General features: G+C 39.1%; 2 protein-coding genes across 5 annotated transcripts; both read left to right on the forward strand.

Moving 5' to 3' along the window:
• Positions 1-407: 407 nt before the first annotated feature.
• Positions 408-13963, forward strand: marchf7 (membrane-associated ring finger (C3HC4) 7). Of its 4 annotated transcripts, none has more exons than XM_079883428.1 (11): positions 408-468; positions 3567-3763; positions 6042-6203; positions 6839-7004; positions 7140-7316; positions 7895-8990; positions 9945-10114; positions 10623-10726; positions 12463-12564; positions 12718-12766; positions 13157-13963. In XM_079883428.1, exons 2-11 carry the CDS (start codon positions 3581-3583, stop codon positions 13258-13260), a joined length of 2313 nt encoding a protein of 770 aa, XP_079739554.1. In that variant the 5' UTR covers positions 408-468; positions 3567-3580; the 3' UTR covers positions 13261-13963. The 4 variants fall into 4 exon arrangements, with proteins under 4 accessions (XP_079739554.1, XP_079739552.1, XP_079739555.1 ...); XM_079883429.1 differs by having other exon boundaries at positions 425-546; XM_079883426.1 differs by lacking the exon at positions 12718-12766 and having other exon boundaries at positions 13157-13962.
• Positions 13964-16081: 2118 nt separating this feature from the next.
• Positions 16082-24418, forward strand: fam171b (family with sequence similarity 171 member B). Its single transcript, XM_079883430.1, has 8 exons — positions 16082-16452; positions 18032-18265; positions 18638-18730; positions 18943-19098; positions 21013-21183; positions 21365-21478; positions 21660-21783; positions 21948-24418. Exons 1-8 carry the CDS (start codon positions 16266-16268, stop codon positions 23179-23181), a joined length of 2313 nt encoding a protein of 770 aa, XP_079739556.1. The 5' UTR covers positions 16082-16265; the 3' UTR covers positions 23182-24418.
• Positions 24419-24565: the final 147 nt, after the last annotated feature.

Here is a 24565-nt window from a genome sequence, read left to right on the forward strand (position 1 = left end):
AGATAGATAGATAGATAGACCTACATTTCTATCATTTGCACCAAATTGTAACAGATTGAACACAGTTTTGAAAAATAAATGTAAAACAGTTTCTGGGAAATGTTTAGACTACAAAATTATTATTTATTTTCATTTAGCCTATACATTTTTCCACTGGGCGCAAATACTGCCTTGCTGCATAGAATCAATGGAAATGTCAAATATTATTTTGGATTTTACAACCTAACACATCATTTTGTTATAGTTTACATGCATCTTTACAGACATCTTGTCAATGAACAAGGGAAAGAGGGTGGGGCGTGTTTCGCTACACCGCCGTTCACTGGCTAGTGCGTCTGTCAATCAGCCTCCGCGAGCGACGATACGCGTTCCCTGCGGGTGTCCGCTTACACTTTAAACCACGTGACCCTCCCTATATCAACACACGGACGCCATTAATAATAAAGGCAGAGAGACGGAAAATCAGAGGTGAGTTCACACGGAAGTGATGCCATTTGGAGCATTTTAACACGATGAGATTTGGTACGCTTTAACGGGTTGCGTTTGGTAAGTGGCAATGTAAACGCATACGGATTAATTGCATTCGTTTACCCAACGAGATTTATTCTTGTTGTATTTACGAAGTGTCCCGGTTAACAAAAACAAGGCCTAGACATCTGGCAGACTGCTGGTTTATTAATGCGACTGACTTCTGGGATCACATGCGTAGTATAACGGGTCAGTTGTGCATGTCACGAACATGTCCTGTTTTGAACGCGGGTTAAATCATTGATTTATTGGAGCAAAAGCTTTTCGTTCAGGATAAATACTCCGTGTTTACCTCCTCTGTGAGCCATTTGTCTTTTAATGTACTTGTAATCCGAGAGCTGTGCTGAGCTAATGCAAATCACTGACATCTCGTCAGTTTGATATGCATCAGCTGTGGTGTACAATCATAATCCTGCTGTTTGTCCTGTCAAGTTTAAACAAGAGAACCAAACTGGAATTGAACGTTGTGGGCTGGAGACCAGAAAGACATTTTGAGAGATGTTTAGAAACCACTTTTTTGATCTTAAATCTCATTCATGAGTCAAATTTGCACTTAAAGTTGACACTTAAAATATTGCTGATGCACAGCCCTGAAAGAGCACATATGTGATACGAAAATACATTTAGGAACCTCAAAAGAGAGAAATGCATGTCAGCAGTAACTTAAATGTCTCTTAATTTTATAGGTGTACTGTTTAGTGTGATTTTTGTTGAGGGTAGCCTGGGTTTAAGTTTAACAAAATGTTCATGCACAGGTTGCATAATCGGTGAACAAAGCCAGAGGGTTTAACACACGGGCGTTTAACTTCTTGTTGTGCCTTCTGTTACACACACGCCCTGATGTTAATGTTTTTCTCGTTGTTCTTTTCAATTACTTTTAGCAATAAGATGGCTTTTGCAAATGTGAAGTGGGCATGGCGATCTATGAAAATGTACCCTAAACATAAATAAATACTTGAGAGTATTTCCCCCAAAATTTTAAGTAAGCATTTTTAGTTCCTTGTATGGTTTTATTTCTTCTGTCAAACACAAAAGGAGAAGTTTACCAGACTGTCTTCTCATTTCCACACAATGAAAGTAAATAAAGACTTTTTTACATTTTCAGCCTTTTTCTCGAACAAAGGTGTCGTATGGCTTCAGAATACAATATAGTGCAGATTATGGTGTTTGTTTTGTCCCTTTTGTTATGTGGAAGAGAGCAGAACAGACATTCAGAAGAAAGTCTTAAATGATGCAATATGTGGATCGAATCAAACTAAATGGCTTGGTGCAGTAAGTGTTTCTGCTACAACATTCTGGATCTAAATGAGTAGCCTATACATTTCAAGTACAGGTTTTGGCCTGAAATATTCCCTGTCTAACTTGCTCTTTTTCTGCCTGACACCTGAGTGAAGCAGTGCTTTCATGCCTTCAGGTTAAGTTTAGCAGCGTTCTCACTTGGCAAATGTGATTTGGAAAAAGCTTGACATACAGCAGAGAGCTTTCATTGCAGGAAGGTGCTATTTTGATACTCAACTGTAGAGAGGAGGGTATTTATAGATGGCTTGATGAAGGGTGCAGTAGGAAGGGGTTTATAAAGTGTGTTATGATGACCAGTACAGGTGGTCCATATACTCCCTGTGCATTTAAGGAAGACAACAGGGTTACTGATTATTGGTAAAGTCAGGTATGTGTGACGAAACTGTGGGCCAGTAAACCGATTACCAGTGTGGTTTTGATAGCAGTAAAAACATTCTTGAGGTTCACAGTTAGCCATTTTCACTCATACTTCAAGACTTTTGGATGAACTAATCCTTCAAGTACTGTTTACTCAACCTCATGTTGTTCCAAACCCATGTGACTGACTCTGTTTCATGACACATGAAAGGATAACTTGTTAACGTCACACAAACATTAAAATTGTCATTGAGTCACCCTCATGATGTTCCAAACCCAGAAAACGTTTATCTTCGGAACATTAGTGAAAATGTATAAAAAAAAAACAACAACGGTATTTGCATGCTTCAAAAAACATCATCAAAATATACCATTCCGTTTATAAATAAAGTGGTTTTATCTAAGTCTTCTCAATGGACACGATTGTTTCATATGATGTACAGATTAAATTTAGGCTCTTTGATCATTGCACCTATACAGAGGACATCAAATGTGGCAAACAGAAGCTCAACAGTACTTGACTCTTGAAAACAAACCTCATTGGTTCTCGCGTGTCAAACGTGTGTTTGAGCTTCCATTTGGCATTTTTGATGAGCTCTGTGCGTCTGCGTTGATCAAGCTGTATATGCGATTAACAATGGCGGACTAAAAAAACAAACCAAGGCAGCAGTGTAAAAGTAGACCAATTCTGCAGGAAAACTGCAGACTTGGCAACACTGGTCTTAAATTAATTAGAAATAAATCGCTTCTGCACTGTTTGTTTCATATGTATCTTTGTTCTGTGTATTTATGTTGGCCTCTTCAATGTTAAATAGATCCAATATGTGTTCATTAGAATTTTGATTGATCAATAAACCTGCTAGTATTGCTTAATGCATGTGTTTTTGAACTTGAAAACATGATTAAAACGGTAATCTATTTTAATGACAGAAGTACAAATAAGAGAGCAAGTGACTTAGGAATCGTTGGAATCAGACAATATTTAATTGCTAAAATCGCTATCGTATTGACCGAAAAAGATCCTATCGGTACATCCCTATTAAAAATATCTTTGTGTTCCAAAGATGAACTAAGTCTAATGGGTTTCAGAACATCACATATTAAAAATGTGCTGGTTGTTCTTTACTATGTGATTACAATGAGTCTGAAGCAGTCAAGAAAGTCATAAGTTTGGAGCAATGCGTTTGAGTACATGACATAACTATTCCTTTAAAATCATCATACTGCTGGAAGCAACTTGTAATGCTTGACAGGTAATGGAAGTACATGACAGAAGACATGCCTAAAACATATCATTACCAATCCTGTTTTTAAATGGAATTTAGCGGTGACTGCTGTCATGAGTATGCGGCTGTAACGTCATGTGTGTGTCTGTCTCTCAGGGTACAGTTCAGAGATGGATTCGAAGTCTCGTCGTTTTCCGTTTGCTGTCTCCAGCTCTTCCTCGCTGTCATCACCCTCCTCCTTGTCCTCCTCATCTTCAGCACTCAGTGCTAGTCGGCTCTATGGCAGAGGGAGCGTCTTGGGAAGAGATCGCTTCAGCAGGGAAGCTTCTGTCAAGTTAGACTCAGACTATCAGGTATTACAGTCACACATTAATTTCCATAATGTCTGTTCACACCCACAGGTAGTGTAGCCTAAGTCTCTTTCACTAGATCACTAACGTCACCTCCTCTTGCTGAACCAGTCACCCAGAAATCCATATGATATTCCTGTGTAACCCAGTGTAGTTAAAGGAGTGTTACAGGTTTTGTAGTTCTATTGACAGTATCTGTGATATGATATTGGTTGCCACAGAAAATAACTGTGACTTTTCCTTTAGATTAAATTAAAGTCTATGGGGCAATATGTTTCATAAGTTGATTATCCCTCAGTGACCCAAAGCAATGATATTCATGTTTTTTTTTTCCTCACTCTTTAAAAAATAAAAATAAATAAAGTTACAAAATGCCACACTGGGCAATTAGGGTTGATAAGATTTTACCACATTTGTTTGATATAGTATGTGAAAATTCTATATTCATAACTTGGTTCGTCACACAAATATATTTGAAAAATATACATTTCAACCAGTAAGGATACAGTCATGAAAAGTTAAGAAATTGCACTGTACACAGCTTTTAAATACTGTAATATCCATGAAACAAAACTGTATAATAAAAAAAAAAAAAGAAATTCGACAATGAAGAAAACTCAGCAAATTGAATTGTGTACCAATTATTGATTAGGATCCATTGTATGAGAACAATAGAAAAAAAGTTTGACCCTTAAAGAGTAAGTTCACCCAAAAATGAAAATTCTGTCATTAATTAATCACCCTCATGTCGTTCCAAACCTGTTAGACCTTTGTTCATCTTCGGAACACAAATTAAGATATTTTGATGAAATCCATGAGCTTTCAGTCCCTCCATTGGGAGCAACGCAATTTACACATTCAAGGTCCAGAACGATAGGAAATACATCATTAAAATAATCCATGTGACTCCAGTGGTTTAACCTCAATTTTATGAAGTGACATGAGTGCTTTGTTTGCACAAAAAAACACGTTTTCCACTTTATTTACGAAATTGACTTTCAATCCAGTAGGGGGAGCACCACGACGCTGCGTTACCTCACAAGTTTAATTCGTCAAATAAACTGACCTGTGTGAGTAGTGATTCTGCACTTGCGGGTAGTTCGGTAGAATTAAATGTCCTTATTCCTTTAAATCCACGGGACTCGCGTGTGGCGCTGATATCTGTCTCTTTGCAATCGCGCCTGCTTCATACCACAGTCATGTTAAAAAACATCAGTGTATTCACTCATCCATAAACATTATTAGATCCATCAGCATGACAGAAAGTCCCATCATTCCGCTTATCACTGCGTCATCAACCTATGACTTTGTTATTGTAAGAGGTTAGCAACCCCTAGCGGCGAATTTTTTTTTACATATTGTAGCTTTAATTATGTAATTAATGACACAATTTTCATTTTTGGGTGAACTAACCCTTTAAAGCCCAGCACTGCATTTTTGCTATGCGTTTTTTATTATGTAAAAATTACGTAAAAAGTTTCAGGCCATGTAAGCCTTTTAACATAACTAGACGTATACAAATAAATAAAAAATTCCCAAAAGTTAGACATCTAATACTTTGCAAATGGATACATTTGTTCCAACAATGTTTTAAAAATTGTACACAAACTGTTATACTTTTCAGAGCGTCAGCTACTGTTTTATGTAGTGTTATTAGGTAATTAATTGATTTATACAATATATAGCTAAATATTAACCTAAGATTCTAGAAGAGGCACTATGGCGATCGGTGTGCTAACTCTATTAGCATCTCATTTTCCTCATGCTGCTTGAGCTGTGGAAAGATCTTCGTGTTACACTGCCTTGGTTCACTGGGCTTTTTTTAGTGCACACTAGATTCCTGGCCCCGGTGTATCTCATGAACCTGTCAAGGTCTGTCGTGCTAGATAAAGTTACTGAAGCTCCCAGAGTTGTTTTTGACTCTCCAGAGTGTTTTTTATTTTTTTGGAAGATCACATCTTAGAACTTGACTACATTAGCCAGCATTGAAATGGACATTAAACAACATTGGCCACCATCAGCTCGTCCATGTGTAGTTTGCCACTGGGGATTTCTAGTCATAACAAAGCAGCAAACCACCCATATGCTTGAGGAAGGAAACTATTTGCAGAGTCTTTGTGGTTGGCTGTTTTAATCTGAATCTTGGCCCATACTTCTCTTTTATGATGTAGAATAAACAGTAGTTGAATGAGTCAATAATCGTTTGGTCTCTTCCTGTCACGTTTATGTTCTGACGTCCATGTGTTGTGTGTTCATTTCTCATGTTTCCTGTGTGTTCCAGAGCTCCCGTCTGCTGAGCTCGCCAAGAGGTTACAGTTCAACTGAAAGCCGTCACTCCAACTGGAAGCTCTCTACTCCTATGTCCGTTTCCTCCTCTTCCTCTTCTTCATCTGTCCATGATCGATCATGGACCGAATCCACCAGTGGGGACAGAAGCAGACTTGTAAATATTTTGCATATGTTTTTGTCAAAATGTAACGCATGCATACATGCACACACATAATTAGATTTGATCTATTTTTATGTGCTTTTTTTTTTTTTTTTTTTTTTTTTTTTTACAAATAAATTATTATTAACTTAAAACTATAATGATAAAAAACTGTTTATTATGATTATTATTACTTTTAGTAGCATTAGAATCTTTTGTTAAATGAAAAGTGTTTTTTTAGATGACTATGAAATCAGATTTTAACTGGGTGTTTTCAATTCTGACATTTTTTTGCTTCTAGTCTGACTTTTTTTTTCTTTTCTTTTTTTTTTTTCTTCGTTTTGTCTCCCTCCCTTATTTTAATGGTTGTTGTGTTATGAACCATGAGAAAGTGTCTAAAGCTTGTGCATAGCTATATGACTGGTTGTCTAAAGTTCTTTTAGTTTCATAAAGTGGCAAAATATGTGCATTAAATATGAAATTTAATGATGTTATAATGAAAAAGTCATGGAGCATTGACCGGTGTCTGATATGGGCCACATTTGTATGTAAACAACTTTACCAAAAAATCTGATTTATGCATAATTTGGCTCTTTTGCGACCTGAATGTATGACATCTGACTGCCTGTGTTTGTGCATTTGCATTTCAGACAGACTCTGAGAGAAGACTGGGAACCTACTGTGGACTTCTTGGCAAATCCCAAGACACAGAGTCTAAAAGAGCAAAACTTTCTTACACAAATAGAGCAGGAAATTCCAGATCCCCATCCACATCTAAACCTACCAACCTAGCCAACTCCTACTCTACTTTAGGACGTATGTCACAGTAAAAAGTATTTGTAAACATTTTAAATGTGGCTTAAGTGTCCAAATACTATAACTATAGTTATTATTAAGCATATTTTCAGTGTATGGATATATGGTGTATTAACACATTGCTCTTGTCTTTAGATTCTTCGTGGAAAACCACCATTAGTCCTTTGTCTAGATCCTCCTCCTCATCATCATCTTCGTCCACTCCATCAGAGGGTCCTTGGGCCCGCAGGGATTGGGAGAAGAGGGGGGATTTAGGACTGACCTCACTGGGGGAGTCTAGTTACCGGCCTAGTGGACTGACATCTTCACTGTGTATGTGCACACACATACTTGGTTACATTTTATACAGACGCATTCATTCACTACCACTCTAGTCCACTCATTTTCTATAGTGTTTTTTCTCTCTCTAAGTGGTTCAATGCATAATTGGATGACTTTAAACTTTAAAGTTTTCATCCATGTATTTTTATATGCATTTTGGGATATTGCCCAAAAATTCTGAATGAAAACATGGAATGCAGATCATTTCAAAATGCTTGCTTTAGTTTTCATAAATATTTATCATTTTTATTTTACACTGTAATGTGTACTATTAAGTTGTTTTATACAGTACTGTAAAAAGACAAAAAAAAAAAATGTGAAAAATATCATGGTACCAATATAGTTTCTCAAATGTTGCTCTGGTCATCTGACTATTCCTGTTTTGCAGCACAAGTTGTGTTATTTTGAACATATGGGACTGAAACGCAGCTTTACTTGAAATTTGAGGATTTTATATTTTTGATCTCGAATGTCTTACCATTTCTTCTTACATTTTATGTGCCCTCATTAGTATAATGTATAAGGTTGTAGCCCATTAAGGTAACTATACGTTTCTTTTTGTGCTTTAGACCGTTCAGAGCGTGTTACATCCACCTATGCACAAGGTGCTCGACCCAAAGAGAGTCAGTACTCATCCTACAGAGATAACAGTTCATCTAGTCGCCGTATCCAAACCGAGTACCTCCCCTCTCCTCTGGAGCGCAGCTCCCACAGGCTGACCACAGATTACCAGTCCGCTCCGTTCTCTCGCGATACACCACGCACCAGCACCAGCTCCACCAGAACCTCCACCTCTGTGTCGGACCCATCCCATCTCTCATCCTGGAGCTCCACCCCTTACACACCCCTTACTGGCTGTAGCTCCAGCCCACCTTCATCTAGCCCCACCCCCACTCCACTTCCTGCTCAGAATGGCGGCGACTCAGACGGCAGGCGAACAACCAGACGCCTGCTTTCTCGACTTTTCTCCCGACGCTCCAGTCAGGAGTCAAACTCCACCGCCAGCTCTGCCTCTGATTCAAGGTCATTTGACTCTAGCCCAGATGAAGCCCTGCCCTCTGAAGCCCCTCCTCCAGTCAATAGAGAAAATTTGGAAGCAGAGCTGAGGAATTCTGACCCCGTTCAGGCATTTTCGTTCTTGCGCAGACGCGGACCATCTCTCGCTCCCGTCAGGGAGAGCGCTGATGTAGGGCCCGAACAGGAATCGCTCAGACCTCAAGCGGGACTGTCCTGGCTAAACTGGAACCGCTGTACCCCACTGTTCTCTCGTCGCAGGAGGGAAGGGCGTGACGAAAGCGCCCGCATGGGCCCTCATCGTTCACCCCAATTCCCTGACCGAGATGGCAGTAAAACACCTGATCAAGGCACGCATTGTGAAGATGATGATGATGACGATGATGAAGATGAGTCCTCAGAGGGTGCAACAGCAGCGCCCTCTTCTGGAGCCTCCGGTCTTTCAGCATCTCTACTGCAGGACGGAGCCCGTCTGGCTGGACGGAGCCATGGCATTGGCAGGGTGATGACCAGCCCGCTCTTCCGTATGCCAGAGAATGTAATCATTGGTGTGGGAGTAGGAGCAGAGGGGAGGAGTCTAACTGATGAGCAGGCAAAAGACAAGCCCGCCCCTTCCAGAGACCCAGAGAGACTGCGAAAGATTCAGGAGAGGTCAGAGGCCAATTTGAATTGTCTAGTTATTGTGTAGAATGTTCTGTTTGTGTGTGTTTTAAAAAAACATTAGTGTAAATGTGCAGTCACATAATGAAATTTTGCAAGAAAAAATTACCATTGTCAAGAGTGCAGGACAACTCCCACAGAAGCCACTTTCCAACCAAGCAGCTTTCTGTTGGTCAACACAGCAAATCTGTGAAGGGAAAGCTTTCACCCTACCCCAATCTTTCACTCAGCAATTCAAAAAGGTTGACATGGCTGTTGTCTTAGATTTCTGTACATGTGTACTAATTTTTTTAACCTTTTCCAAAAATGTTGTTTTGCATTTTCCAAACATTTATTGATCTTTCACAACAAAAAAATTGGGTTAGTTGAAAAACAGTGGTATGAAGTGAAATCTAGTGCTTGTATATGTGTGTATATGTTCCATTAAACAATGTACCTTTAGACATGTACATTTAGTTTTAAATTTATAGGTAAAAAAATACTATAAATTATATTGCAAATAAGTGATAAATTATACAACTACATAAATTCATCAATATGGCATGTAAAAAATTCTTCTAACACTATCACAAATCCTCCATGCAAATGGCAGCTAGATAACCTTAATTTGAGAATATAAGTAGAATTTACCAAATTTGATGGTGTTTACATTTATAGTACATAAACCCTGGAAACATGCATGCAACTATGCTTGTTTTCTGGCTAATACTGCCCATAACCGGCACATTACAACTTTTTTTTGTGTGTTTTGTGGCGCTGAAGTACACTGCAAAGTTTAGCTTCCACCTGCTCCTACATACCTGCCTGGAAGTTTCTAGTAATCCTGAAGATCTTGATTAGCTGGTTCAGTTGTGTTTAAGTAGGCTTGGATCTAAACTTGGTTTAGCAGGAGCACATTCACAATTTAGTTTGCCGATTATAACCACACCCTGTTCCTACTTTTAGCCTTCTGTTGGAGGATTCTGATGAGGAGGAGGGTGATCTGTGCCGAATCTGTCAGATGGGGGAGCAGTCGAGTTCCAACCCTCTGATCGAGCCCTGCAAGTGCACCGGCAGCCTGCAGTATGTGCACCAGGACTGCATTAAGAAATGGCTCCACTCCAAAATCAGCTCTGGTATGGCTGTCTTTTCCTGAGGGCAGAAATAAACTAGGTGTTTATATAGTGTATATTCAGTTGTTTGATGTGCACTGAGAAAGGAACTGTTTTCAAATTCAGTCTGACAAAGGGGATTTTGGGTTCATTTCCTGTGCTGGTCAAAGACTACTAATGCATAACATAGTGTGAAAGCAGACTTATCAAATACACAAGTATGACAATCACAAGACAGGAAGAATCTCATTTATTTATAAACTTCTGAAGAACCTTTGAGACTGAGGTGGTTACTAGCCCTTACAGATGAATACTGTGATGGTGCCATAATACAGTCCTGAATGTTTAGTATATCATGAATATGGTATAGTGTTTACATAGAGGAGTTACTTCAGAGATATCTATGGTTCTGCCATGTACACATAAACTGTAGTTCAAAAACTTATGGCCTTTAAATTGGTTAAGATGTGAATTAGGCTGCTTATTTTTTAAAATATTTGTATTCATCCCATATATCTGCTTTGATACACAGGTTCTAACTTGGAGGCCATCACTACCTGTGAACTTTGTAAGGAAAAACTGCACCTAAATATTGAGAACTTTGACATCAATGAGCTCTATCGATCTCATGAAAGGGTAAGTGCATCAAAACAAGATACAAGCACATTGTTTAGATTACTTCTGATAAGAAACCTACTCGTGTGAAATTGTGCATGCTCGAGTGCTTTACCAGTTAGTTATTGTTAACTAAGGAACAAGAATTATAACATGCAATTAAGGCCTAGAATTAAGAATTCAATCTCAATTTTCACATGCAATTTGTCTGTTCAGACCAATGCAGGGAAAAAAACAGCAAAAGCAATATGCACTTTCTCTCTGACAGAAGGTGGGACTTATGGAGAAGCAGAAATACAGTGGTACACAAAGCAGCACTGCACAACTTTACATTTTTTACACTCTTATCACAGAGAAGAAACCGTAAAACCACAAAGTCAAACCGTAGTCACCTGTTTTCAAGCAGACATTCCGATTTTTTTTTTTTGTTCACTATGGTGTTTATCAAACAACGGCAAATACAAGAGTATAGAGACAAAAGAGTGAGTCCTGGTTCCTTCCTCTGCAATTCACTGTCACTTGGCAGAATACTCTGTCTGTGACCACCACCAATTTATTTAACAGCAGACTCTGGGCATGTGACCAAAAGCGTGTATTTTATTTGGTGGTCAACACTTTTTGCAATGTGATTGAAACCCTCTTTGTACCAACTTTTTTTGGACTAACACAAAAGGGCTTTTCACACTTGAAATAGTTAACCCTGGGTCATTCTAAACCCTGGGTAAATGGAATCCTGGCAATATTGCTTCAGGTTTCATAATGCTTATACTTTTAACAATGTATCCTGGATATTCATACACTGTGGTTTCACACTGTACATTTCTAAACCTTTGGTTAACATCCTTATTTGCAGTGTCAGTCTTGTTGATTGGACGCTGTTGACATTCTTGCAGTGCGCATTCTCATATTACACTTTACCGACTGTACTATCAAGTTTTTTTTCTCCTCAGACTATAAAGGTATGAATGAAACGGTCTCTTCTTTACTCCAATTGATGTGTTTTCAGTTGATATTTGACCTTTTTCTATTTGAAATGCTAAAACAACAATTTATACCGTTATACCGTGTAATCATAACACTCTAAATAAATACAGCATTGTTTCACACTGCACATGGCACTGTAATGTGGGGTTAACATCACAAAAGTGGTCCTTATCCTGCTCTGGAGCAGGCTTTCATAACCCTGGGTAAGTATACTAACCCGGTAGAAAACATTACCTGGGGTTAAAGGCGTGTCTTAGAACGACGATGACCCAGGGTTAAGCGCAGTGTGAAAAGAGGTCCATGCCATCAGTACAACAGGCATATTAACACAATAAATGTTTATTTCACCAAATGCTCATCTTGGTTTGAACGGACATTTGGAGACCATTCACACACAGTGTTTTTTTTTTGTTTTTTTTTTAAGCAAGATGTAGTGGTGGAATAAAAAAACCAAAGGGTCTAGACAGGTTTTTTTTTTTATTTTTTTTTTTAGTTGAACTATACTTTTAACTTGAACTGTATTTTTAGAACACAGTGTTGTGTGAGATGCGCATGTAGCGGTCTCACGTGTTTTCATGGCTAAAAAAAACTTGTGTGTGAACTGCCCCTTAGAATCATATCCTAAAATCCCATCACTATTGATCAGACTCTGAACATGTTCCTTATTACAGAGCTTATTACAGAGCCTTCGGTTAAGAGACTTCAAGTAATCTTCACATCTATCTGTTATATGATTCATATTTTTAATTTATTTTGTGTGTTGGATTCTTCAGTCAGAGTATGAGTTCATCAGCTGTGGGCTGTACCTGGTGGTGCTCCTGCACCTGTGTGAGCAGAGGTTTTCTGATGTCCTGGGTGCAGTCAATGATGCTGGGGTAAGCCTTCCACATCTTTCCTGTATTTTGTTCATTGTATCTGTTAGTGAAAGTACAGTTCTTTGGCTCCTGTGATGCGTCACACAATATGATAGTGTTCATTGCAAGCTAATGTGATTTGAAAACCAAAACGTTCTCCCCCCTCTCGCTCAGTTTTTCAACTTGGCGAGAACTCTACATGAACACATGGACAATCTTGAAAGTACGTTGTGATTTTCTATTTATTTTGGTCCTGCATCATTAAACCTCTAAATCTTGTTAATTTAAACTTGATATCACCTTCTTTTAAATGCATAGGTAAGTATAGATTATAAAACCCAGTGTTGGTTCTGGTATTAAAATGTGCAAAATTATTTCACATAGATGTAGTTAAGATTTGTTTGCATGGCATTTGTTTATTTATTCCACTAACATAGTCATATTTGGCTATTGAATGCACAGAGGGAATCACCAATGCCTCTGTTAAAAATACTTGCTTGCGTTTAATTCTGCCTAAGAAGATGGCATCTGTCCCTGATTTTTTTTTTTTTTTTTTTCCTCCATCCAATTCAGGTTTTTAATGTTTCTGCTTATTTCTTATATTTGGACTCAGGTTCATATGCAGAATCTGATGAAGATGAGGTGGAGGACAGTAGACCGTCCATCGACTTCTGTGACTTGGAGGATGATGAGGAGGAGGAGGAGGAGGAGGTTTAATCAGTTGGCAGGGAGGAAGGAGGCGTGGCTTAGCAGTTTGCCTCTGTCTCCTCCCACTTGCTGTTTTCGACCTGTGTCCCCCTGTTTAAAGTGATTTTAGCCAACATCTGATTGGCAGCGTAACCACTGTCCCTAGCCTATCACGAGGCTTTCATAATATGCAGTTAATTCAAGTTTATGGGAGCTGTTTGGATCCTGTTGATTTTTTTTCATTTTTTTTTTTCTTTTTTTTTTTTCAGTTTCGCATCAGATTGGTGAGCGCACTAAAGCTTTCAGTTAAAAAAAAAAAGAATGTCCGGTGAACTGTTGACCACCATGAGTGCTTTAAAAAACTATGCTTAGAAGCTGGTTTGGGGAAAGAGAGGATCTAGGCAGATTCATGCTCTTAAACTGGTGGAGTTGAGGAACGTTCATCCGCTCATTTATACAGTAGGGCTGCTTGAAAAGGATATGATGTTTGGTTTCAATATCTTGATGATTTTAAAAAATAAATAAACATTTCCTTTGTTTGTTTTTATGTTATTAATACATGTTTCTTTTTTTTTCTTTTTTTGGAGAATGGGTGAGTGACAAAATGTGGTCTTTTCTTTCAAGAGTTTCTCTTTACAAAGGACCTTTTCCACAGTCTGTTTGTATGTTGTACATTCAAATTATGTAATTTGCTTGAATTGTTACAATAAAATGGAGGTATTGATACCTCACAAAAAAAAAATCTGCTCTCTCTTTCAGATGTCTTGTTGCTAATGAACAATGATTCTGTTAACTGTGTGATATTATGAAATTGATTTCATGACTGCATGGTACCATACAGCACAGGTTTGTCTTTTAGTGGGATTATCTTTTATTTTGGGCCCCTAAGTAATTAACTTCCATTTGTGGTGTTTTATAGTTTTGATGACTTTATACTACTTTCCACGTTTTTTCAACAACATTAAAGACAAACATACACAAATATAGTATACATAATAAACAAATAGCATTATATATATATATATATATATATATATATACAGTGAGGAAAATAAGTATTTGAACACCCTGCTATTTTGCAAGTTCTCCCACTTGGAAATCATGGAGGGGTCTGAAATTGTCATCGTAGGTGCATGTCCACTATGAGAGACATAATCTAAAAAAAAAATCCAGAAATCACAATGTATGATTTTTTAACTATTTATTTGTATGATACAGCTGCAAATAAGTATTTGAACACCTGAGAAAATCAATGTTAATATTTGGTACAGTAGCCTTTGTTTGCAATTACAGAGGTCAAACGTTTCCTGTAGTTTTTCACCAGGTTTGCACACACTGCAGGAGGGATTTTGGCCCACTCCTCCACACAGATCTTCTCTAGATCAGTCAGGTTTCTGGGCTGTCGCTGAGAAACACGGAGTTTGAGCTCCCTCCAAAGATTCTCTATTGGGTTTAGGTCTGGAGACTGGCTAGGCCACCCCAGAACCTTGATATGCTTCTTACAGAGCCACTCCTTGGTTATCCTGGCTGTGTGCTTCGGGTCATTGTCATGTTGGAAGACCCAGCCTCGACCCATCTTCAATGCTCTAACTGAGGGAAGGAGGTTGTTCCCCAAAATCTCGCAATACATGGCCCCGGTCATCATCTCCTTAATACAGTGCAGTCGGCCTGTCCCATGTGCAAAAAAACCCCCCCAAAGCATGATGCTACCACCCCCATGCTTCACAGTATGGTGTTCTTGGGATGGTACTCATCATTCTTCTTCCTCCAAACACGTTTAGTGGAATTATGACCAAAAAGTTCTATTTTGGTCTCATCTGACCACATGACTTTCTCCCATGGCTCCTCTGGATCATCCAAATGGTCATTGGCAAACTTAAGACGGGCCTTGACATGTGCTGGTTTAAGCAGGGGAACCTTCCGTGCCATGCATGATTTCAAACCATGACGTCTTAGTGTATTACCAACAGTAACCTTGGAAACGGTGGTCCCAGCTCTTTTCAGGTCATTGACCAGCTCCTCCCGTGTAGTTCTGGGCTGATTTCTCACCTTTCTTAGGATCATTGAGACCCCACGAGGTGAGATCTTGCATGGAGCCCCAGTCCGAGGGAGATTGACAGTCATGTTTAGCTTCTTCCATTTTCTAATGATTGCTCCAACAGTGGACCTTTTTTCACCAAGTTGCTTGGCAATTTCCCCGTAGCCCTTTCCAGCCTTGTGGAGGTGTACAATTTTGTCTCTAGTGTCTTTGGACAGCTCTTTGGTCTTGGCCATATTAGTAGTTGAATTCTTACTGATTGTATGGGGTGGACAGGTGTCTTTATGCAGCTAACGACCTCAAACAGGTGCATCTAATTTAGGATAATAAATGGAGTGGAGGTGGACATTTTAAAGGCAGACTAACAGGTCTTTGAGGGTCAGAATTCTAGCTGATAGACAGGTGTTCAAATACTTATTTGCAGCTGTATCATACAAATAAATAGTTAAAAAAGCATATTGTGATTTCTGGAGTTTTTTTTTTTTTTAGATTGTCTCTCACAGTGGACATGCACCTACGATGACAATTTCAGACCCCTCCATGATTTCCAAGTGGGAGAACTTGCAAAATAGCAGGGTGTTCAAATACTTATTTTCCTCACTGTATATATATATATATATATATATATAAATAAATTATACATAACTAACAAATACTATACAAAAACAGGTTAACATGTATTTTTACTGTGTATTAAAATATTTTTAATAACGTTATACAAATCAAATTAAATATATCTTTGAAACCTCTTTACCTACGCATGAAAAAAACAAAAAACATTGCGTAAGCTTTAACAAAGACCAAAAAAACACTGAGCCAGCAGATGGCATCGCGTGAGCTATGACGCAACACGCGCACCTCACTTGCGCACCCTCAGATATTCCTCGGTCCACCCGAGAAGCATGATGCGACCGTGACACACACATCCACCCGAGGACAGAAAAACAACAACATTCTCCTTCTCCGTGTCATTGAGTGCAGTTATGTCTGAGACGCCATGCCAGATCTTTCGGGGTGTCTGCTCCTCGCCGCGCTGCTGATTTTCTGCGAGGATGGGTACTTTAGGAGAGCGGAGGGTGGAGTGCTCTCCCACGGCCTCGCCTCGCTGTCGGAGGAGGACAATGCCATCGACACACACACGTCCCCGCTCGAGGGACAGGGGAACGCGACGGTGCCGCCATCAGGTAACGGTCACGGCATCAGCTGGTTTCATCTTCAGCATCATCTCCATCCACAGCATCAGCTGCGCCATCAGCTCCGCATGCGGTGTGTGCTTGCTAAGAATAGGGATGTTTTCATGATGGGGTACATCACAACAAAGGACATGGGTGCGCTGTTGACCGATGTGCTTGGTGTCTCATAACATTGGCCTATCACATGGATTACCTATTATTTGTAAGCCTCTTCATCAGGGCCACTCGAAGTAAAACCACCTATTTCAGGCTTTTTATATATAGGACAGCCATGTCCACATTTTTAAGAGCTGAATAGCTGATATGGTTGAGCTACATTGCACTGCTTATCTTGAATATACTGTTGGGTTTAAGATTTAAGGCGAGATTATTTTAGTGCCAGAATCACCCAATACCTTTCTGTTTGAAATAGTAGGCATATAATAAAATACATTAGGCGTTTACTGTCAGGGGTTTTCAAACTTTTTGATGGCAAGACCCTCCAGTTGTGAAGGAGCCTATAAAGTCAGCTATATATTTAAAGGTTAATTTAATATGTGATATAAATTGTTAATGTTATAATATTATTATTAATACGAAATAATTTAGGGATGCAAGATATCGACCACCATATCGGTATTTGACAATATATTTTAATTTTTGGTTGTATCGTTATATAAAAGCCGATATATTAAAGCCGATAAATAATGGATTATTTCCTTCAGATGAGACACTTTCCTTAAAAATGTCTGCAGACTCCAGTTTGAAAGCCCCTGCCATGTCTTACCTATTCGCATATGGGTCTACTAACAGAGAATACACCATATTGTATCCCGTTATTGTTACCATGTGCTACAGTACTTCATTTCCTGTTCGATTTTTTGTTCAGTACCAGATCATGGTTGTAAGTTTATGCTGATTTGTAACAGCGTAAAATCCATCATAAATAAAAAATGTATTTATCATTATTAAATATCAGGGACCGAAGGTAGGCTAAGACTTATGTGGTCCAAAGGTTTTTCCTATAAAATTCTGTGTTATTAAACTAATTATTTATGCTACATTGCCTTATTTGACTATCATTTATATACCAGCTGTTATAGTTGGTATGGATTGAACAGTTTGGTTCTGCCATTATTTCATCCTGGTCATATTTTTGTGTTTTGGGCATCTAAAACAGGCTCTAAGAATGTGAGCTTGACTTTTTTTTTAGTATAGAGACATTTCAAGAGGTTCTTCAAGGTTTTAAAGTCTCAGCTTTTGATGTGCTCATCCGGCATTTGGCACTTTGATCTATTTTTAAGTCTCTCTGACTGAGCCGTGGGTCCAGTGGTCATTACTATTTCAATGCGAAGAGGCTGTCACCAACCAATTTTATAGTTTTTGGCTGAACTGGTTTTTAATGCGTTGAGCAGTTACCCGAATGAACTTATGAACATTGGTGTATATGGTTAACCTTAAACTCCTTTAAATCTTATCTTTGACTCATATTACAGGGGATCGACTCTAAATTTACCATTCAAGCGATACCATATACATTTTTTATTCATTCCCAGTTTCCCACTGAACGTGACCTTATCTCTGTCTCTAGAGTCGCTCCTGACACTAAAGATTTGGGTTAAAGATGCATCTAGCCAGAGGTTCCTGAAAGGAGCTGTGGTGGCTGTGTTCTTGAATGGATCCCGGATTCACTCCAGCCAGACTTTGGAGAATGGAGAGGTCACGGTCATTGTCCCATACAGCCTTGGCCTGACCCTCACTCTGGTGGCCAGCATGGAGGGTTATGTGCTCACCCAGCTGCCTTGGAAAACCACCAAGATGCCCAGTAAGTTCAAAGCCTCTTAGATGCAGTGTTATTTACTAAATTAATAGTTTATTGTGTATTTTATATGATTTGATGTCATCAGATTATTTGTATTTTTTTTAGGTATATACAGTATTAATTAAGAGATACATGTTTGAATTATATATGATTCATCTTAATCCATGAATATTTTTGCAAGATATGCTCAATAAAAACCTCAGACAGCAAGAAAGCAGTGAATCAATGTGCCCTCACCCTGGCTTGTTGTATAACATCCGAAGCCCTAAGAAATGACATTCAAACATATGGAGAAATTCAACTAATGTCACTTAAATGTTAAAAACCTGGCTACTAAAATGAGGTCTGAGTGTTCGTTTTTTTGTTTTTTCCTAGTTTTTTCTGTTATTACGATGTCTCTGCGCCCTCAAACACAAGGGAACATCTGGCTCTTTGAGGATACTGTCTTGATAACTCGAAAAACATCTGGTATGTCATTTAAACCATTTCTTATTCTATTTTTTGATCCTACTATCCATTTAACTATTTTGAAATTGAGACCTGTAAAAAAATGTATAATCCATAATTTAATTTAGTACCTCCATATATTTACTGCAGAGACCAACTACTATCAATGCAGTGATACTGTGACACACTAAATTTCCACTGTTATATTATTTATTTATCTTGACGTATTGCAGATCTGTCATTTCAACCGAGTGTCCAGTTTCCCAAAAGTCTCCTCAAACTGTCTGAGAACACTACCATCTCCACGTTGTCAGCCTATTTGACCGCTCCAGCCCTGCATACAGAAAAAGACTCGAATTTCTTTACTCTAAACATCAACGGAAAAGGAGGTAAGATGAACTTTGAAAAAAAAAAGAGGATAAAATACCTATTGCATCTGGCATAATAATTTAAAGGCACACTATGTAAGATTTGTACCTTAATATAACAGCTTCGAAATAATTTTGATGGTAAACAAACTCGTAATAGGACGAATCATCCCTATAGCAAAGCAGGGGGGGACGCCGCTGGCAAAACCAGCAATGCATGTTTGAGAGGTGGCGCCCCGCCAAATCTCGCGAGAATCACGACTTGCTTTACGGCACGACGTCACTTACATCAACAACATATGAAGCAGCCTCTATGGAAGACACTAGCACGCATTTGAGACGTGAATCATGGCAGAGTCGACGAAGAAAATGAAGAAAGCGCGGTCGGAAGAGAGCAGAGACGGCTCTGCGTGAGTGGTATTTACGACAGTAATGTTAAATACAAGTACTCCACAGCGACTCTAGGGGTCGCTGTTTGAGAAAAACGGAAACTGCATAGTGTGCCTTTAACCAGTTTCCTTGTCACATCTCTTGAGTGAATGCTGACCCTGTATGTTTCATTGAGATGTTAAGGATCAATAAGTGAGTGGAGTATATTGTAGGGCAGTTTTAGTCAATGGATTCTACAAGCTCCATCATTGTTTAGACTCAATACTGTATTGATTAGTTAATGTTATTGATCACAACATATTATTGATTAGGCAATATCAGGCCGCTTGGTTACCCAGATCAAATATGATGGCACATTTTACACATATTATTGATTTTCTAGTAGTCCAGTGTTTCTCAAGTCCAATCCTCAGAACGTAACTACCAGAATGTTTTTAGATGTCTCTCCCTATTAAACATTTAGAAGATGGTGAGTTGAATCAGGTATTTTAAAGGTAGGGTAGGCAATTTTTTTCATAAACACTTTTTGTTATTCTGGTTGAAACTCTCTTCACATCCTGATATAAATCAGTAATAGAAGTGGTCTAAATATTTTTAAAAAATTACATATATCTTCTGTGGAAGTCTCAGGAACAAAAAATGTTCATCCAATCATTGCATTCAGTCCGAATGCAGTGAAACAACATCCTACCTGTCTGTCAGTGTATGCACTGTATTTCCATACCTGACGTGATGATGTCAACACATCATCAGCCCATTCCGTACGACTGTGAAATATTGTGGACAATTATTCATCAAGCACCGCAAACGAACAGCAGCTGCCTTTTACAGTTCCTCCTGAACCAAAACAACAAGCTTATGCTGTGTTCACGCCATGTTATAATAATAATTTGGAGTTGGCAACCTGTGACGTTCTACCCAGAGCTTCGCGATTTATGCGTTTCTGTGTCAACACTATCAATGGCGAAATGAATCTGCAGCAGTCAGGTGGTACAACTAAGAGCTGTTGTTTACATTCATTGTTATGGTCATTTTATGTGCTTTGAGACAAGGTAATTTAATGTCGTCTCTTATAATGCTTTACTGAATCTGCTCTGGCTGTACACATTCATGTGTTTTGGAGGAGGCTTTGGAGAGTGCTCTGAAGGTAGGGTGGGATCTAATGCTTTCAAAGCTAGCCGCTCCAAAATTCGACCCTACCTTTTAAGTAGTGAGACATCTAAAACATTCTGGTAGGTGGGTCCCCGGCTCTGAAGAGGCTCAATAACTTTTCTTTCATAATGGCTAATAATTGTTTCTTATTCACTCTATCAAGCTAACTACATCATTTATGTGGAAAATGTTGGATGGCTGATGTACAACAAGAACATTGGATCTATGAGATTAGAATGTCTATGAAGTGGCAAAGCTTTGGGAAAAACATGAAAAACCCTTGGACCTGAGGAATGGAGTTGAGAAACATTGCTCTAGACCACACACCCTTAAAACAATTTATTTTCTGCAGATTCTAAAATGAATCAATTATCTTTGTATTACCAATTACAGGTTATAGGAATGTCAAGTTAAGCCCCTTGGCTATGATCAGTGCCCAGTTAGTGTCTAATGGAAAGGAGGTTGATGTCAAAGGACCCATTCAGCTAACAGTACCACTTCCCTACCACACCCACCTACGACCCTCCGACTCACTTCCTGCGTGGACCTTTGACATGACAATAGGTGATTGAAAAACTGCAATCATGCTAATTTAAAACATGCTTCAGATCTTTCATTTCATTGATTTCTTTAAGTGGGGACTATTACCTATCAGTGTTTTGTCTTTAAGCAAAACATGTAATGGTCACAAGGGTTGAGGGGGAAGATTGTGTCCAAAAGCACTAAATGACATATGTTCTCACAGGTACCTGGGTAAATAAAGGTATAGGCACTGTTCAGATGGAGAAAAACGGCCTAGTCTGGATTTATGTAGCACCTCAACTTGGTAACTGGATTGCTGCACCACCACCATCATCAGGTAAGTATCAGTCATATTTAAGATTTTGAATTAAAATAATTATTGTCAAGTCTCACTCATCAGCCCATATTGTTGCTATTTATGAATGAAGATGCATTTCAGTTTCATACCTTTAACACTAAAATTAAAATCTTCCAGTTAATATGCAGCCCTCTAAACAGATTATGTTGTCTAAATCTAGGTTTTATGGGGCTTGCAAGCTCAATGGATTTCATTTCCTACCACACATACCTTCTTTTGGGTATCTTGGGAGGAACTCTTGTGATAGTCATCGGATTTTTATCTGTGATTGTATTTCACTGCAGGTAAGAGTTTATTAAGTTATGCAAATATAATTGTATCACTTTTTTATAAACACAACAGTGTAGGACTTACTTCATCTTAACCTGTTAATTTCAGTGAACTAAAGGCATTTTTCAACTCATTTTTATTAAAGGGCAGCTATCAAAATATGTATCTCATTTTACAGAGATTTAAACCATGAGGTCGGAAGAAAGCGATGGAATTCCACCAGGCTCACTGTCTTGAAGAAAGACCAGACCACTTCCACCAGCTCTGATGAGGTTCAAGAACTTTTCTTTCATAATGGGGACCGGTCTTATTCACTGGCTGCAAGAGGCATCGGCCATGATGCATCAGACTCTCCACGACACCAAGCCAACTACAACATTTATGTGGAAAACGTTGGAAGGCCGGTGGGCAATCTGTATGAGAACATTGGAGCTGTGGGATTAGAAAGCCTCAGAGCCCCAATGTCTAATCTCTACATTAATAGTGATGAAGTGGCTAAGCTTCGGGAAAAATTTGAACAGAATGGCTCACGCCAGGGTGGTGCAGAGAATTTAGTTTTCAAAGACAAGCTGTTCCACATCTACAACCAGCCTCTGGCTATTGTACAGGCCCCAGAGCTGTTTAATTCCCAGGGACAAGCTGACCCTTCTGGAAGCAGATCTGCCACATTCCCGCGGAATGGTATGGAACATGGAGCTCAGACGGAGCGGAACTTAAAAGACAGTTTCACTCAGACGTTGCCTAAAGTTCCCCAGCAAGACGGCGATGAGCAGCAGGCTCTGGAAGGAGTGCAGGGCGCTGCCGCTAACCCCGGGCTATGGGGCCGCTACAGTCATCTCCTGGAATCTGTATCTGTCCCAGGAACTTTGAACGAAGCGGCTAGAATGGGGCCTTTTCGGGGGGAACTCCAGGGTATATCAGAGCAAACCTTGCTTGAGCTCACCAAGGGAAAGCCATCCATTCACCCGCCCCGGGCTTGGTTTGTGTCTCTTGATGGTAAACCAGCAGCCCAGGTTCGTCACTCTGTGATCGAGCTTCAGGGAAGACATCGTCCGGGCAGCAGCAATGACACAAGCTTGGACTCTGGAGTGGACATGAACGAGCTGCTGCAGCAGCCTCTGCGGAAAAGCGAGGAACCCTCGAGCGCTAGCTTGGCTAAAATAAGTGGAAATCAAGAGCAGGACTTGAGCAGCAGTGAAATTGGGAGTCCTGAGGACACGTCCCTGAGGAACACCCTGGAAGGCAGTAGTGCAGCCATTCCCAACATCCCGGAGGACAGGGATGCAGGGGACACTTCCAGTGAGTCCAAATCCACCCCTCCACCACGGAGACTGCGGAAGGTTCGAGACAAGAAGCCTGACAAGAAAACATCTCGACATGTGAGGGAGGAGAGACCGCACACGAAACGCTAACTGAATAACCTGTGTGTAGCTGTAGCTTTTTGGTGTCTGAAAATGGTTTTGATCAAACTGCCTTATAATATAAACATCAGGAAGAATGAACAAAACAAAAATGCCTGTCTTACCTGCCGTAGCTCAAAGTCGATTCCTGTGGCTATGCTGTATCCAGCATTTTGTCAGCAGTTCATTTGTACACAATTTCGCAACCACACTACAATGTTTTTACAAACTTCTTTGAAAGAACATATTTGTTTACCTTCCAAAGTACACTGTAAAAGTATGTACATATATCTATATATATCTAAGTATTTTTAAACATTAATGTTTAAATGCTTGTACCCACAATGCTCTTATAGTGAGTCTGCAAAACTGATTTAAATGCAATCAGTTTGGCTCTCTTGGCTTGCTTGGAATACATTTTTGTTCTTCAATTCAGTTCAATGTAATGCAAGGAACTGCCACACAGTGTCATAAACAATTATGAAATAAATTGTGGAAAAACTGAGCACTGTTATCATAAGCTATTAAGCTAAGCACTATATATTCTACAATTCAGAACGTGCACCAGTGTGTTGCTAAGAGTTTTTTTGAGGGAGCACGGGCCTTTAAGGTAATTTGCCGTTTTGACGCACTGTACTTATTGTATTCTTGCTAGTCACATTTGCATGCTGTCCATTGTGATGCTTTTACCATTCAATGTTTTAATGTGTAAGAATGTAGTACCCAAAAACATCGAAAATATGTCTCGGGTTATGGCTTACCTTACCAAGTCCAATGCTGAAGCACAGCTGTACAGGTCATGAACCTAGCATATTAAGATGTTTCTTGTGCTAATGTGTTTTGTGTATGAAATATTTCTTCACAAATTGACAACATGATTATCAACTCATGTATTGAATGTGTTGGAGCTTTTGTAGCTTTATTATTTTAGACAATTAATTGTAACTGTTTGATTCTCATCAACAGTTACAATAAGACACTAGTTTGTTGTTGTCGGGCAGCAAATTTGAACCGAGAAGGGAAACTTACATTTTAAATGTATGACCGAGGAGAGAAAATTGCATTGTGTCAGCTGGATGTTTTTAAAGTAATTTATGTTGTATTGTAGCATTTATTATTTCAATAATTGTAATATGTTTTAACAATTTCTCAACACACTGGTTTAAATGGCTCAAGAGCCATTCCTGGATGCTTTTCAGTACAACTTGTAATCTGCCTTTTTGTGCACATTTAATAAAGGTACTTGACCAAAAATACTCGTGAGTTTTATGTACCCAGAACTGATAAGAATAATGGGTAACACTTTATTTTAAGGTGTAATATTAAGCAATTACATGTACTTACTATAGGGTTAGGGTAGGAATAGGATTTGGTTTAGGGTTAGTTGCATGTAATT

This window comes from Squalius cephalus, assembly GCF_949319135.1.
Source record: "Squalius cephalus genome assembly, chromosome: 10".
Classification (NCBI taxonomy): domain Eukaryota; kingdom Metazoa; phylum Chordata; class Actinopteri; order Cypriniformes; family Leuciscidae; genus Squalius; species Squalius cephalus.

What these genes read in the sequence shown, in the direction of transcription:
- marchf7 (XM_079883426.1), top strand. Translation starts at nt 3,581, where the DNA reads ATGGATTCGAAGTCTCGTCGTTTTCCGTTTGCTGTCTCCAGCTCTTCC. An exon ending in GTGGGGACAGAAGCAGACTT is followed by an intron (nt 6,204 to 6,838) that starts GTAAATATTTTG and finishes TTTGCATTTCAG; the next exon opens with ACAGACTCTGAGAGAAGACT. An exon ending in GTGCAGTCAATGATGCTGGG is followed by an intron (nt 12,565 to 13,156) that starts GTAAGCCTTCCA and finishes ATTTGGACTCAG; the next exon opens with GTTCATATGCAGAATCTGAT.
- fam171b (XM_079883430.1), top strand. Translation starts at nt 16,266, where the DNA reads ATGCCAGATCTTTCGGGGTGTCTGCTCCTCGCCGCGCTGCTGATTTTC. An exon ending in GACCTTTGACATGACAATAG is followed by an intron (nt 21,184 to 21,364) that starts GTGATTGAAAAA and finishes ATGTTCTCACAG; the next exon opens with GTACCTGGGTAAATAAAGGT. An exon ending in TGCACCACCACCATCATCAG is followed by an intron (nt 21,479 to 21,659) that starts GTAAGTATCAGT and finishes GTCTAAATCTAG; the next exon opens with GTTTTATGGGGCTTGCAAGC.